Consider the following 17,176-nt stretch of genomic DNA (forward strand, 5'->3'; position numbering starts at 1 on the left):
GCTGAAGGGCCTGTTTCCACACTGTAAGTAATCTAATCTAATCTAAAACCTCCACATATCCCTTGATCCCTTTAGCCAGAAGATCTATATCCACCTCCCTCTTGAGAACACATTATGTTTTGACCTCAACCACTTCCTGTGGTAGTGAATTCTACTAGCTCACCATTCTGAGTGAAGAAATTTCTCCTTATCTCAGTCTTAAAAGGTTTACACCTTATAATTAAACTATGACCTCTGGGTCTGGACTTCCCCATCATTGGAAACATCCTTCTTGCATCCAACTGGTCTAATCCTGTTAGAATTCTTTAGGTTTCTCTGAGATCTTCCCTCATTCTTCTAAACTCTAATGAATAGAATCCTAACCAACCCATGTCCTGTCATCCAGGAATCAGTTTGGTAAGCCTTCACTGCGCTCCCTCGACAGCAAGAGCATCCTTCCTCAGATAAAGAAACCAAAACTGCACACAAGATTCCAGGTATGGCCTTACCAATGCCCTGTATAATTGCAGCTAGACATCCTTGTTCCTGTATTTGAATCCTCTTAGTACAAAGGTTAACATACAGTTTGCTTTCTTTACTGCCTACTTACTTTCAGCAACTGGGTGCACGAGGAATGTCTAGGTCTTGTTAAACATTTCTCTTTCTTGATTTAATGTTTTTCAAATAATAATGTGTCTTTCTATTTTTGCTACTAAAGTGGATAAGCTAATATTTATCCATTTTGTATTGCTTCCTACCAATCCATCCCCCGTCCACATTTCGGAAACTCTGACCACAATGCCGTATTTCTTCTCTTGGCTTACAGGCAAATGTGCAAGCAGGATACAGGTCCAGTACTGGTCAGAGGAGGCAGAGGATCAATATTGGTGCTGTTCTGAATTGGTTGACTGGGCCATGTTCAAACAGTCCGCAGGTACCTTGGATGAGTACACCACCACCGTCACAGACTTTATCATGCAAGTGTGTGGAGGACTACATACCGAGGAAGTCAAGCTGGGTGTTTCCCAACAGGAAATCCTGGATGAATCAGGTCATACAGAACCTGCTAATAACCAGGCGTGAAGCCTTCAGATCAGGAGACCCACTCAAATATAAGGATTCCAAATATGACCTTCACAGAGCCATTAGGACAGCCAAGGATCCACACCGATCCAAACTAGAGACCTAGACGGACAACCAGCGACTATGGCAAGGACTAAATGACATCACAGGTTCTAAAAAGAGACAGTGCAAGAAAGCAGACGATGACATGTCTTTCTCAGATCGTCTCAACACCTTCTACGCTCGCTTTGAGCAGAATTTCAGCGGAGAGGTAACACCTATTCCAACAAGTCCTGACTGACCTATTCCAACAGTCACTGCATCAGAGGTCAGGTCAGTTTTCCTTCATGTGAGTCCAAGGAAAGCGATGGGACCAGACAGAGTACCAGGCTGTGCACTCAGAGCATGCGCAGGTCAACTGGCAGAGGTCTTCTCGGACATCTTCAACCTCTCCCTGCAGCAGGCTGCTGTCCCTGCCTGTTTCAAGAGAGCCAACATCATCCCTGTGCAAAAGGCAGCTCAAGCAGCATGTCTCAATGATTACCGTCCAGTGCCCCTAACTTCGGTGGTCATGAAGTGCTTTGAAAGGCTGGTCATGGCATTAATCAACTCCAGCCTCCCACCGAACCAGAGGACACAGCTTAAAAATAAGGGGTAGACCATTTAGGACAGAGATGAGGAGAAACTTCTTCACCCAGAGAGTGGTGGCTCTGTGGAATGCTCTTCCCCAGAGGGCAGTGGAGGCCCAGTCTCTGGGTTCATTTAAGAAAGAGTTGGGTAGAGCTCTCAAGGATAGTGGAATCAAGGGTTATGGAGATAAGGCAGGAACAGGATACTGATTAAGGATGATCAGCCATGATCATAATGAACGGTGGTGCAGGCTCGAAGGGCAGAATGGCCTACTCCTGCACCTATTGTCTATTGTCTACTACTCTTGACCCACTCCAATTTGCCTATCGGACCAACAGATCCACGTCAGATGTCATATCACTTTCCCTTCACTCCTCCCCAGAACATCCTGATACCAAGAATAGTTATGTAAGAACCCTACTCATTGAAGGCTGAACTGTAGTCAACACTATTATCCCCCTGAGACTGATTACTATACTTAGTGATCTCGGACTAAGCCCCACTCTCTGCAACTGGATCCTCAGTTTCCTGACCCACAGGCCACAATATGTGAAGACTGGGGACAATATTTCATCCTCACTAACACTCAACACTTTGTCCCCCCAGGGGTGCGTACTCATCCCTGTACTGTACTCACTTTATACCCATGACTGCGTTGCCAAATACCAGACTAATGCCATTTACAAGTTTGCTGATGACACCACCATAGTCAGTCGAATCTCAGATGGTGACGATACAGATTACAGACGGGAGGTGGAAGACCTGGAAAAATGGTGCACTGAGAACAACCTAGCACTCAATGCCAGCAAAACCAAGGAACTCATTATTGACATTTAGCAGGATATCACGCATGTCCCCCTACACATAACCGCACACAGGTGGAATGAGTGGAGAATGTCAAGCTCCTGGGAGTGGTCATCCACAACAAGCTTTCTTGGACTCTTCATGTGGACGAACTAGTCACAACGACCCAACAATGTCTCTTCTTCCTCAGACATCTGAGGAAATTTGGCATGACGGCGAATACCCTTGCCAACATTAATAGGTACGCCATCGAGAGCATTCTGTCCATATGTATCACTACTGGCATGGCAACAATACTATTCAAGATCGGAGACGGTTACAGAGAGTGGTGAACTCAGCCCGGACAATCACAAAGGCCAACCTCCCATCTATAGAATCCATCAACCAGGCCCACTGTCAAGGAAAGGCTGCCAGCAGTCTTAAAGATCCATCCCACCCTGGCAATGTTTTTCTACAACCTCTACCATCGGGGAGAAGGTACAGAAGCCTGAACACATGTACCAGCCAGTTTTGAAACAGTTTCTACCCTACTGATGTTAGAATACTGAATGGACTCACAAACTCTTAACATTTGCCTGTACCTGTATTTTTGTTTTTGCCGTTTATCTATTATTTACCTATCTATGCTACTTAACTGTGTGATGTGCTGTATTGCTTGCAAGACAAAGCTTTTCACTGTGCCTCGGTACACGTGACAATTAATTCAATTCAATTCAATTCTGCCATATATTTGCCCATTCACAGCCTGTCCAAATCACAGTGCTGCATTGTCCTCACACCTCACCCTTGCAATCAACTTTGTGTCATCTGCAAATTTTGAAATATTACGTTTAGTTCCCTCATCTATGTCTTTAATACACTATAAATCATTAACATTCTTTTTCTTCTCGTGGCTGTTTCTCAACTGTCGGTACAAGAAATATATGCTGTATAAACACCACTTCAAATCAAAATGTGTTTATTTGCTTTCAGGTTAGGTTTAAAGTGACTTGACTAAACACGCCTTTATAAATTCATATGAAACTTCCAAACAATTATAGTGGTGCTAGAGAAGCCCTGGTGTTCTCAAATTAACTTTGTTGGCCTTTTTCTTGTGGTCTAAGAGAAAGTCCTACAAATCTTTAAATTTACACACAGAAGAAAATGTACCCACGAAAAAGCAAGATACAGTGATATATACCTATTTTTACACGTCCTCGTTCTGGTCCTTCCCCCATCACTAGGATGTTTGCGGGTTTCTGAGGGAATAAAAAGAAATTAATGAAAGACATTAATCCTTCACAATTAAAGTTCAAATATAAGCTGTAGTTAATACTAGAAGGAGCACACATCTTTATATCTAATAGAAGTATTAGTCTAGTATCCAAATAAAATCCCACTCTTTGTGATGCCATCATGAATTCAAATGCAGGAATGCTGCAACAAAGTATGAAGACAAATATTCCAGCCTTTCCACAGGTTGCTGTAACCAAACTTACAACACATGCAATTTTGGGGAGCATTTTTCCACAGGCTTTACATCCTGTTGAGGAGAGGGTGGTGTAGTGGTAATGTCACTGGGCAAACCAGGCTAATGCTCTGAGGACACAGGTCCAAATTCCATTATGGCTAGAATACATTTAAATACAAACAATAAAATCTGGAATTGAAAGCTATTCTCAGTAATGGTGACCATATCATCAAAATGTCAGAAGAACCTATATGGTTCACTAATGCCCCGTCAGGAAAGGAACTCTATGTAACACCAGACCTTAGGAACGTGGTTGGCTGTTAAATGCCTTTTCAACCAAAGGCAATTAGAGATGGGCAGCCAAACAACCACATTGCAAGAAAGAATAAAGAAAAAAAAGACTCTGCCATTAGTGTTCCAAGCCTACACTGCTTGTCAGCAAAACCAGCACATTCTAGGATGCAGCCTACCTCTGGGCTCACCAGCCTAATTAGGTCAGTGGGCTGGCTCCCTATGCTGAAAGATTAATCAGGGGGTTAGGTGCCCTGAAGCCTCAGCAGCCCAAACAGGAGAGACCAATGGAAAACTGTTAGAACACCCCAAAATAGATGTTCTCTTAGAAAATAATAATTTCACAGAGGATAGAGGATTGAAGGGAAAAGCTCTCCACCTGGATCATTGAGGTTATGGAGCACTCTTTAACGCTTGGCATCCCCTCTTTAGTGTATGATGTTTCTGGTTTCAATGGCTGCCTTGCTAGTCATGGGATGGTTGCACATGGGTTGCTCCAACTGGATAAATGTTGCTCTGTCCTCTAAAAATCACCTCTAATTATGCACATAAACATTTAAATTGGCTGCCTGCCTCAGTTCAGAACTGGGTCCTCTCCCGCCCAGGAAGGCTCCCTGGAAGAAGAATTTCATACATCCTGTTGCAGCACCCCACCATTTCTGTGGACCATTGTTCCAGATCTGACACACCACTGCTCCTGCTCCCCTTCTTTGCCAGTATGGCCCCCAATCTCATCACCCATTGGGCCATCTCTCTTGACATTGCTGCAAGACCCTGCACTGACCTGTGGATTCTAGTATTTAGACTGGTGGGACTACTTGTTGTGCTCCTAGTATTTTGGATTACAAAATTGCTGGCCCATCAGATTAGTAAGCAGTTCCAAAGTGGTTCTTCCTCCTGAGGGAAGGGCAGAAATCCTGCCTCCTGTCAATTAACACCTCTTGGAGGATTAAACAAGCATTAGCAAGATACATTCCCCAGTGAGCTTTTGAGGGATAGGATGGGAAACACCATCTTAAACAACATAGTGATCAGAACCAACATGGACTAAATACAAGCAGAGAAATTCTGTGGTTAGCCAAGTTTTGTTGAGAAATAAGGCACAATAAACCATTACGTTATACACAAAAACAGAAATCAAACAGTATGATTTGCGTGAATTACACTATGTGCATGTGATACATATTGAAATAGTTCATTTTGATGAACAGCATTAGTCAATTAGTATAAACCCACTCATAAGACTTCATGTCTCTCAGCAACAGTTCAAAGTAAGAGCATAATTTTGATTTTGATCTTGCTTTTCATCAAGATACATTTCACATTTAAGACTCTACAAATTCATAATTTGGGCAAATATCAAAAATCTTTTTAATCACATATGTAAAAATGCATCATTCATCAATTAAATATACTAAAGGCAGTGGGTAACGTTCAAAGGCTCCATTTCACTTTTGGTTTCAATTATCAGAAAAAAAAGAAATTCAAGCATGCAGTTGCATAAGATGGAACAACTAAATTGTCTTCATATCCAAATGAATTTACTGGTGTCCTTTCATGAAGGAAATTTGATGTCCTTAATTTGCCCTAAATGTGACTCTAGACCCACAGCAATGTAGTTAATTTAAGTTAACATTTAAATATCCTATAAAACAGCTAAGTAAGCCACTCAGTAGTATTCAAGAAGCTAGTTCATCACCATTTTCTCAAGCGTAATAAGGTTGGGCAATAAATGCTGCCCTTGCCAGTGAAATCCACATCCTGTGAATTAAAAACACATTGACCAGATTAACTCAAAATGACAGGCACAATGTGATTTGTTACCAGCATTTGTTGCCTCACCTAATTACCGTTGAATTGAGTGGTTTGCTACATCATTTTAGAAGACAGTTAGACAAACCACATTGTTGTAGACCTACAACTGCACGTAGGCCAGATCAGTTCCGGATGGTAGATTTCCCTCCCTGAAATACTTGAGTGAGCCAGATGGATTTTCATGACAATGGATTATAGGTTGGTGGTCACTATCAGTGAAACTAGGCTTATAGATATTTTTTCTAGAATTTTCTAGAACTAAGTTTAAATTTCACCAGTTGCCATGTGGGATCCAAACCTATGTTGCAAAAAAATAGCCTGGATTACTAGCCAACATCACCTCAAAACTGCCAAGTTATTTCCATGCTGCTGTACCCATCCTTAGTGGATATTGCTTGGGCTCAACTAGGAGTGTGAGGGCACATTAATAGATATCCACCCACAAAACCAAGTAAGTTAAAACTGGGGGCAAGTCAGGTAGACTCTGGAGAGAAGCCTATTCCTGAGGACAGGTGGCGCATGAGCATTCATTGTCACTTGAGGCTCATCATGGATCAAAGAAGTCAGCCGCTAAGATGCTGGAAGTCTCTCCATATAGTGGACAAACCTCCCTCACTAATCGTTAAATTCCAGAGAAGCTAAGAAAAAACCCTCAATTAAGTGGTTGAATGGGCCTCCAGCTGATGGGCCATTGACCAGCAATCCAACACTGCCCTCAAACAGTCTGAAAAGTTTGGTAGATATTTTCTTCCTCACAGATGGAAAATGTTCCATGAAGGCTGATATCCCATTACCAAGTCATCTTTTATTGACATGTGAATAATACATATCACTGACACAGCTAGCAGAGCCAGCTCCTAGAGTGAGCAGAATCCCTGACACTCCTGTTTATGTCTGTTAGCCACGGCTCCCTGATTTGGGGCTGTTAACCTGGTCCAATCAGGGAATTCATATTCTATGTTGGTACACGTGGCTGACCTCATTCCAATTTATTCCAATTCCAAAGTGATAATTTAAACTTGTGTCGGTGAGCAGCAGCCAAACTTGGCCCAAATGTCATACATTTGCCTCAAGTTCTAGCTGTGTGCTTTGATTATAATTGTTTTGCACATTTTTGGTTCCTGGTTTATGCTGAATTGTGTCAGACTCAAAGTCTGTTGCCTCAGTTGGGAAGAATTTTAGAATCAAATCACCAGTACCTACAATTGTTGGCATATGCAAGTTAATGAGTTGAGCTCCTTAACCTTTGCATAAGGCCTGAGGATGTTGTGGTACATATGTAATAACAGAGAACTCAGGCATTCCTACTCGTGTTCTACATTGCTAGACATAAAAGTAATGAGTTGCTGTAAGAAACTGATCAGTCAGAATCTGGAAAGGATAAGTTAACATTTTTGGTGTGCACAGAACTGAAAACTAATAAATTTTTTTACCAATATTAAAAAAGGAGAAAGACAAAATGGAACAGGAGTAGGCCATCCAATCTTTCAAGTTTGCTCTAAAAGAAAAGTAAATATCAGATATTACAGACAGAGAGAGCAAGTTAATGGTTGAATGATCTGAAAGTGCATAAATTTAAAACAAACGACATTAGCCAATACAAAGTGTTCAAAAGCAGAATAAGTTAAGAGCATGAAAAGATCTGGGAAATGTCCATTCAAACAAAAAAAGGAAGGAAACTGGTAGGAGACCAAATGGGGGAAAAGAAAGGACAAATTATATGAATTCTGTTGTTTCCAAACTGTAGGGATACTAATCTAATCAAAATGCCTTCTTTACTATGCTATCTACCTGCGACTCCATTTCCAAGGAACTATAAACTTGCTTTCCAAAGGTCTCTTTGTTCAGCAACACTCCACAGGATCTTACCATTAAGTCTTTAAGTCCTGCCCTGATTTGCCTTTCCAAAAAATGCAGCTCCTCACATTTATTTAGATTAAACTCCATCAGCCACTCCTCGGCCCTTGACCTATCTGATCAAGATCCCACTGTACTCTGAGGTAACCTTCTTCGCTGTCCACTACACCTCCAATTTTGGTGTCATCTGTAAACTTACTAACCGTACCTCCACGTATAAATCATTTATATAAATGACAAAATAAAAGTGGACCGATTCTTGTGGCACACCACTGGTCACAGGCATCCAGTCTGAAAAGCAGCTCTCCACCACCCCCTTCTAACTTCTACCCTCAAGCCAGTTCTGTATCCAAATACCTAGTTCTCTCTCTGTTGCATGTGATCCAACCTTGCTAACTAGTCTACCATGAGGAATCTTGTTGAACGCCTTACTGATGTCCATACAGATCATGTTCATATAGATCACGTCCACCACTCTGCCCTCATCAATCCTCTTCAACACTTCTTAAAAAGCCTCAATGTAGTGAGACACGATTTCCCATGCACAAAGCCACGTTGACAATCCATAATCAGTCTTTGCCTTTCCAAATAAGTCCTGACCTTCAGGATTCCCTCCAAAAACTTGTCCACCACTGGTCAGGCTCATTGGTCTATAGTTCCTTAGCTTTTCTTTACCAATTTTCTGAAAGGTTAGCCAACCTTCAGTCTTCCAGCACCTCACCTGTGACTATTGATGATAATAAAAATCTCAGCAAAGGACACAGCAATCACTTCCCCAGCTTCCCACAAAGTTCTAGAGTACACCTGATCAGGTCCTGGGGACTTAGAGTCATAGAGATGTACATGGAAACAGACCCTTCGGTCCAACCTGTCCATGCCGACCAGACATCCCAACCCAATCTTGTCCCACCTGCCAGCACCTGGCCCATATCCCTCCAAACCCTTCACACCACCTTAATGTGTTTTAAGATGTTCAGCACCACCTCCTCTGTAATATGGACATTTTTCAAGATATGCGCAGCATCCAAGGAACAGGAGAATCGACATTTCGGGCATAAGCCCTTCTCCTGCTCCTTGGATGCTGCCTGACCTGCGGCGCTTTTCCAGCAACACATTTTTCAGCTCTGATCTCCAGCATCTGCAGTCCTCATTTTCTCCTATTTTTCAAGATATGTCTATTTATTTCCCCATGTTTTCTATCTTCCATATCGTTCTCACAGTAAACACTGACGCAGAATATTTGTCTAGTATCTCGCCCATCTCCTGCGGTCCCACACATAGGTGGCCTTGTCTGTCTTTAAGGAGTCCCATTCTCTCCCTAAATGTCCTTTTGTCCTTAAAATATCTATAAAATCCTTTGGATTCTCCTTAAGCCTATCCGCTAAAGCTATCTCACGCCTCCTTTTTGCACTTCTGATTTCCCTTTTAGGTATACTCCTACATTACATCTCAGTACCAAATCTCTAAACAAAAAAATGAAATTGCTGGAAAAGCTCAGCAGATCTGGCAGCATCAGTGGAGAGAAATCACAGTTAATGTTAAGTATTGAATGACCTTTCCTCAGAACGAAATAAGGGTCTGAAGAAGGGTCACTTGACCCGAAATGTTAACTCAGATTTCTCTCCACAGATGCTGCCAGACCTGCTGAGCTTTTCCAGCAATTTCATTTTTTTGTATCTGATATTCAGCATTCGCAGTTCTTTCAGTTTTTACCAAATCTGCCAGGGTGAGGGTGTGGCAAAGCCCAGGCCAGGCCTGGCACAGGGTTAGCAAGTCCAAGAAGGAAGTCCCGGGCCAGGCTAGAATGGGGGCAGCGAGTCCCAGAGAGGAGTCCCAGGCCATGCCAGCATGGGGGCAGTGAGTCCCAGGCCAGGCCAGCATGGGGGTGGCGAGTCCCAGAGACTAGTCCCAGGCCAGGCTGGCATGGAGGCGGGGAGTCCCAGAGACAACGATACCCAGCATGGAGGTTGGCACAATAGCAGCAAGTCCCAGAGGCGAGTCCCAGTGCAGAGGCTGGTGTGGGAGCAGCGAGTCCCAGAGGCGAGTCCCAGTGCAGAGGCTGGTGTGTGAGCAGCAAGTCCCAAAGGTGAGTCCCAGTGCAGAGGCTGACGCGGGAGCAGCGAGTCCCAGAGGCAAGTCCCATTGCAGAGGCTGACGTGGGAGCTGAGTCCCAGAGGCGAGTCCCAGTGCAGAGGCTGGCGTCTGAGCAGCGAGTCCCAGAGGCTAGTCCCAGTGCAGAGGCTAATGTCGGAGCAGCGGGGCCCAGAGGTGAGTCCCAGGGCAGAGGCTGATGTGGAAATAGCAAGTCCCAGAGGCGGGTCCCAGTTGAAAAGGCTGACGTAGGAGCAGTGAGTCGCAGAGGTGAGTCCCAGTGCAGAGGCTAACGTGGGAGCAGCGAGTCTCAGAGGCAGGTCCCAGTGCAGAGGCCAATGTAGGAATAGCAGGTCCCAGAAGGGAATCCCAGTGCAGAGGCTGGCGTGGGAGCAACGAGTCCCAGAGGTGAGTCCCAGTGCAGAGGCTGATGGAGGAGTAGCGGGTCCCAGAGGTGAGTCCCAGTGCAGAGGCTGATGTGTGAGCAGCGAGTCCCAGTGCAGAGGCTGGCACGTGAGCAGCGACTCCAAGAGGTGAGTCCTAGTGCAGAGGCTGACGTAGGAGCAGCGAGTCCCAGAGCAGAGGCTGGTGTGAGCAGCGAGTCCCAGAGGCTAGTCTCAGTGCAGAGGCTGAAGTAGGAGTAGCGAGTCCCAGAGGTGAATCAGAGTGCAGCGACTGGTACGGGAGCAGCGGGTCCCAGAGGTGAGTCCCAGTACAGAGGCTGACGTAGGACCAGTGAGTCCCAGAGGCTAGTCCCAGTTCAGAGGCTGGCACGGGAGCACCGTGTCCCAGAGGTGAGTCCCAGTGCAGAGGCTGGTGTGGGAGCAGCGAGTCCCAGTGCAGAGGTTGGTGTGTGAGCAGCGAGTCCCAGAGGCGATTCCCAGTGCAGAGTCTGGCAAGGGAGCGGCGAGTCCCAGAGGCGGGTCCCAGTTCAGAGGCTGGCACTGGAGCACCGTGTCCCAGAAGTGAGTCCCAGTGCAGAGGCTGGCACGGGAGCAGCGAGTCCCAGAGGTGAGTCCCAGTGCAGCGGCTGGCACGGGAGCGGCGAGTCCCAGAGGCGGGTCCCAGTTCAGAGGCTGGCACGGGAGCACAGTGTCCCAGAAGTGAGTCCCAGTGCAGAGGCTGGCACGGGAGCAGTGAATCCCAGAGGTGTGTCCCAGTGCAGAGTCTGGCACGGGAGCAGCGAGTCCCAGAGGCTAGTCCCAGTGCAGAGACTGGTACGGGAGCGGCGAGTCCCAGAGGTGTGTCCCAGTGCAGAGGCTGACATAGGAGCAGCGAGTCCCAGAGCAGAGGCTGGTGTGTGAGCAGCGAGTCCTAGAGGCTAGTCTCAGTGCAGAGGCTGACGTAGGAGTAGCGAGTCCCAGAGGTGAGTCCCAGTGCAGCGGCTGACGTAGGAGCAGCGAGTCCCAGTGCAGAGGCTGGTGTGGGAGCAGCGAGTCCCAGTGCAGAGGCTGGTGTGGGAGCAGCGAGTCCCAGTGCAGAGGCGGTGTGGGAGCAGCGAGTCCCAGTGCAGAGGCTGGTGCGTGAGCAGTGAGTCCCAGTGCAGAGGCTGACGTGAGAGTAGCGAGTCCATGAGGTTTGTCCCAGTGCAGAGGCTGACGTGGGAGCAGCGATTCCCAGAGGTGTGTCCCAGTGCAGAAGCTGGCGCAGGAGCAGCGAGTCCCAGAGGTGAGTCCCAGTGCAGAGGCTGGCACGTGAGCAGCGACTCCCAGAGGTGATTCCCAGTGCAGAGGCTGACATAGGACCGAGTCCCAGAGGTGAGTCCCATTGCAGAGGTTGGCACGGGAGCAACGCGTCCCAGTGCAGAGGCTGACGTAGGAGCAGCGAGTCCCAGAGCAGAGGCTGGTGTGAGCAGCGAGTCCCAGAGGCTAGTCTCAGTGCAGAGGCTGAAGTAGGAGTAGCGAGCCCCAGAGGTGAATCCGAGTGCAGCGGCTGGCACGGGAGCAGCGGGTCCCAGAGGTGTGTCCCAGTGCAGAGGCTGACGTAGGAGCAGTGAGTCCCAGAGGCGGGTCCCAGTTCAGAGGCTGGCACGGGAGCACTGTGTCCCAGAGGTGAGTCCCAGTGCAGAGGCTGGCACGGGAGCGGTCAGTCCCAGTGCAGAGTCTGGCACGGGAGCGGCGGGTCCCAGAGGCGGGTCCCAGTGCAGAGGCTGACGTAGGAGCAGCGAGTCCCAGTGCAGAGGCTGGTGTGTGAGCAGCGAGTCCCAGAGGCTAGTCCCAGTGCAGAGGCTGACGTAGGAGCAGCGAGTCCCAGTGCAGAGGCTGGTGTGTGAGTAGCGAGTCCCAGAGGTGAGTCCCAGTGCAGAGGCTGTCATGGGAGCGGTGAGTCCCAGTGCAGAGGCTGACAGAGGAGCAGCGAGTCCCAGTGCAGAGGCTGACGTGGGAGTAGCGAGTCCATGACGTTTGTCCCAGTGCAGAGGCTGACGTGGGAGCAGCGAGTCCCAGAGGTGTGTCCCAGTGCAGAAGCTGGCGCAGGAGCAGTGAGTCCCAGAGGTGAGTCCCAGTGTAGTGGCTGGCACGGGAGCAGCGAGTCCCAGAGGCTAGTCCCAGTGCAGAGGCAGTCATGGGAACAACGAATCCCAGAGGTTAGTCCCAGTGCAGAGGCTGACGTAGGAGCAGTGAGTCCCAGTGCAGAGGCTGACATAGGACCAACGAGTCCCAGAGGTGAGTCCCAGTGCAGAGGCTGACGTAGGAGCAGTGAATCCCAGTGGTGAGTCCCAGTGCAGAGACTGGCACAGGAGTGGCCAGTCCCAGTGCAGAGGCTGACGTAGGAGCAGTGAGTCCCAGTGCAGAGGCTGACATAGGACCAACGAGTCCCAGAGGTGAGTCCCAGTGCAGCGGCTGGCACGAGAGCAGCGAGTTCCAGAGGTGTGTCCCAGTGCAGAGGCAGACGAAGGAGCAGCGAGTCCCAGAGGTGAGTCCCAGTGCAGAGGCTGACGTAGGACCAATGAGTTCCAGAGGGGAGTCCCAGTGCAGAGGCTTGCACGGGAGCAGCGAGTCCCAGAGGAGAGTCCCATTGCAGAGGCTGACGTAGGACCGAGTCCCAGAGGGGAGTCCCAGTGCAGAAGCTGGCACAGGAGGAGTGAATTCCAGAGATGAGTCCCAGTGCAGAGACTGGCACTGGAACGGCGAGTCCCAGTGCAGAGGCTGACGTAGGAGCAGGGAGTCCCAGTTCAGAGGCTGGAACGGAGGTGTCCCGGAGGTGAGTCCCAGTGCAGAGGCTGACATAGGAGCAACGAGTCCCAGAGGTGTGTCCCAGTGCAGAGGCTGTCATGGGAGCAGCAAGTCCCAGAGGTGAGTCCCAGTGCAGAGGCTGATGTAGGAGCAGCAAGTCCCAGAGGTGTGTCCCAGTGCAGAGGCTGTCATGGGAGCAGCAAGTCCCAGTGCAGAGGCTGATGTAGGAGCAGCGATTCCCAGAGGTGAGTCCCAGTGCAGAGGCTGACGTAGGAGCAGCGATTCCCAGAGGTGAGTCCCAGTGCAGAGGCTGTCATGGGAGCAGCAAGTCCCAGAGGTGAATCCCAGTGCAGAGGTTGATTTAGGAGCAGCGATTCCCAGAGGTGAGTCCCAGTGTGGAGTTTGACATGGGATATCCAATGCTTTCAGACTTGTCTTGATATCATTTGGAATTATGTCCCTCCTGGCTGACCTGATTACAATCACGACATCCCTCCCCCTCTGAGTCAAAGACCATAGGCCGTTTTTTTTTTCTTGGTGAGCCTCCTGGGATGTTTTAGCATCGGGCCATGGTCCTCTGACTCGGTGAATGATATGGCTAAAATGTAAAACAGAGGAGCTCGCCACTTGCGCCAGGGGTGACTTAGTAGAATTTCACACTTTTCTTCCAGTGGCAGCGACATTCAGCATGCCCATCTCTGATCCTGAAGAGCCAACATCCAGCTGCCTTTCCGACTGTTCCAAAGGACACAGCATGTTTTGCACCTGCATTGCTTGTGAACTTGTATCTTTCATATCGTCCATATGCTTGTTCAGGATTGTTGCACCTACACAAACGTTGTATGTTACTAGTCCTGACTTTGTGTCAACCATGCCTCTTATCCATGTGGGGACAGCAGACTTTGTCTCCTGTATAAAACTGTCTTGCTTGCTTAGAAGAGTATTGTGTCCAACATTGGCGTTCCTCACCCACCAATGCCCCAAAAGACCAGGAAGATCAGACTTCATCTGGTTCAGAGTCTTCTACCCATTAGCTAGTCTGCCGGTGCTACCTTCATAACTGCATGAGGAGTGGTCCTACAATCAAATAGGAACCAAGTCAGTTAGATCTCGTGAGGCTGTAGGCTGTTTCTTCAAGCCTGCCTTCAAAGTTTGGACTGCGCGTGGGTGGGGTTGATTGGCACGGGTGATCCGGAGATGTTCTCTGAAGCACTCATACCAATCAACCCCACTGCCCTGTGGCCAAAATTTCAATTCCCCCTTCCAATCTGCTGAGGACATGCAGGGCCTGGGCCTCCTCCATCACCACTCCCTTACCACTCAATGCCTGGAGGGCCGAAGGGCCTATTTCCACACTGTAGGGAATAAAATCTAATCTATCACCTTCTGCCTCGGAACACTTCAACCCCAGAGTATCAATGTGGACTTCACCAGTTTCCTCATTTCCCCTCCTCCCACCTTACCCCAGTTCCAACCTTCCAGCTCAGCACTGTCCTCATGACCTGTCCTACCTGCCAACCTTCCTTCCCACCTATCCGCTCCACCCTCCTCTCCGTTGGCTCAGTGGTTAGCACTGCTGCCTCACAGCACCAGGGTCCCAGGTTCAATTCTAGTCGAGCGACTGTCTGTGTGGAGTTTGTACATTCTCCCCGTGCCTGTGCAGGTTTCCTCTGGGTGCTCCGATTTCCTCCCACAGTCCAAAGACGTACCAGTCAGGTGAATTGGCCATGCTAAATTGCCCATAGTGCTAGGTGCATTAGTCAGAGGGAAATGGGTCTGAGTGGGTTACTCTTCGGAGGGTTGGTGTGGACTGATTGGGCCGAAGGGCCTATTTCCACACTGTAGGGAATAAAATCTAATCTATCACCTTTACCCCCACCTCCATCCATCTATTACAGTCTCAGCTACCTTCTCCCCAGCCCCACGTCCCTCCCATTTATCTCTCCATGCCCGAGGCTCCCACCCTCATTCCTGATGCCCCAAACATCATTTCTCCTGCTCCTTGGATGCTGCCTGACCTGCAGTGCTTTTCCAACACTAGTCTAATCTTGACTCTAATCTCCAGAATCTGCAGTACCCACCTTTGCTTAGTTGAAATACGACCGGAGTCCAATGTTTACCTGTCGATTCCCAGGAATGTGGGGGGGAGCTGCTAATGATAACTTTTTATCCTGTTGGCACTCAGACACTAGCCCACCAAAGCAGCTATATCCACATCCAGGCCTGGCCACCAGACATAACCTCACGCCACTGTCTTCATTTTGGAGATCCCTGCAGTTGTCTGCTGGATTTCAGCCACTGGTGATCTTTGCTAAGGACAATCACTCTTGCCCCACATAGCAATATGCTGTCCTCTCCTGTGATCTGGTTTCTCTGGTCCAAGAGGGTTTCAATTCTAGTTGTGATGGCCATTTGGTTTCTCTTATCACCACCAGCTGGCTCAGTTTTGAAAGGACTGGATCCTTCTGTAATAATCTATCAGCCCAAGAAAGGGCCTAAGCTTCAGTACCGATGAGGGAGCTGTGGTACCTTTGATCGCTCTCATTTTATCTTCCAATGGGTGTAACCCAGTCTTGTTGACTCTGTCACCCAAGTAGGTCACTTGGGGTGTCTGGAACAAACATTTTCCCCTTCTTAGGCGTATACCTGCCTGGGAAAAACACCGTAGTATTATATCCATGTTCTGAGAGTTCCTTATCACTTTTCCTGTTATTAGAATGTCAGCTAGGTAAACGACAACCTTAGGTAGGCCTTACAAAATGTTCTCCATCATCTGCTGAAAAACTGCACAGGCTCACACATTGGTACAAGCCTTTATGGATATTAATTGTAGCATACTTCTGAGGAACTTCTAAATGCAATTGTATGTAAGCATGGTTCACATCAAGCTTTGTGAAGGACAACCCTTGCCAGTTTTGCATATAATTCTTCTATCCAAGGGATTGAGTATTTATCCAGCAGTTGACCATTTGTTTAAAATCCTCACAAAGGCAAATGGACCCATTGGGCTTCAAAATTGGTACAACTGGTGCTGCCCATTCCACAAACTGGATTGGTTTGATGATTCCTTCGCTTTCCACCTTCTGATGTCTGCTCTACTTTTGTCCAGAAAACAAATGGCACTGGGCAGGCCTTGCAGAATCAGGGAGTTGCTTCCTGGTCAACATGTAAGGTGGCCTTGGCTCCTCTGCTAGTCCCTACACCTTCCTGGATGACTTCCAGGTATTAAATTAGGACTTCACTCAGGCAGCTATTTCGAGTTGAAAAATATTGTGCCAATCCAGGTGACTCTCTTTCAACCAATTTCACCCCCCCAAGCTTGGGCCATAGCTTTTTAACTACGGCGAACTGAACCAATGCTTTTCATAAGAGACCAGAACCAAAGTTGTAAAGGAACTCTAAAGGATCCCCAGTATAAGTTCTCAGTCTAGCCGAGATCTTGTGCAAAGTTAAGAGTTGCAGTCCAGAGCGAATTTTATTAAAGACTAGCTACGATCCCTGATATGGCCACGCTTGTATCGACCTACATTAAAACGGGTGACCATTTAACCAGACATTTATTTTGATTGGTTCTGATTCGGATCCCCAGATGGTTGTCAGGCACATCCTCTGGCCATGGGCGGCCCAAGTAGATCGCTGACCATATGTGTGCAGGGCATGCCCGTGACAGACTGCGCTGGAAGCCCTTGGCAGACAGTAGCCTACCTTTGATTGGATAAGGATTTGCCCCGTCACAATCATTTTCTAATATGGCTGATTAGTTGAATGTAGTGAACTTGCCATATGTGCCATTAATCAACACGTGCTGTAGGTCAGTGGTTTCTAAACCTTTTAAGCTCAAAATCACTTTTTGAATTTAATTGCAATCCTGGATTTACTTGAAGGAAATATAAAATGAACATATTTAGTTTAATGATACAGAAATCTAAAGCCAAGTATATATAATGCTGGCTCTGGAGAAGGGTAACAGGTCTCGAAACACAAACTGTTTTTTCTCCAGAGATGCTGCCAGACCTGCTGAGTT

General features: G+C 47.7%; 1 protein-coding gene across 3 annotated transcripts in view; it reads right to left on the reverse strand.

The window, feature by feature from the left end:
• The window catches only part of LOC122548452 (cyclin-dependent kinase 19-like), a 134,824-nt gene that overhangs the window by 100,450 nt on the left and 17,198 nt on the right, over positions 1-17,176 (reverse strand). For 2 of the 3 annotated variants that reach the window (XM_043687144.1, XM_043687146.1), the window contains exon 4: positions 3,656-3,713. In XM_043687144.1, the coding sequence (XP_043543079.1) occupies positions 3,656-3,713 (58 nt within the window). Of the gene's footprint in view, positions 1-3,655; positions 3,714-7,464; positions 7,483-17,176 lie in introns of those variants that run through there. The other variant, XM_043687147.1, reaches the window with a different exon arrangement.

The sequence above is a fragment of the Chiloscyllium plagiosum genome, chromosome 3 (assembly GCF_004010195.1).
Source record: "Chiloscyllium plagiosum isolate BGI_BamShark_2017 chromosome 3, ASM401019v2, whole genome shotgun sequence".
Lineage (NCBI taxonomy): Eukaryota > Metazoa > Chordata > Chondrichthyes > Orectolobiformes > Hemiscylliidae > Chiloscyllium > Chiloscyllium plagiosum.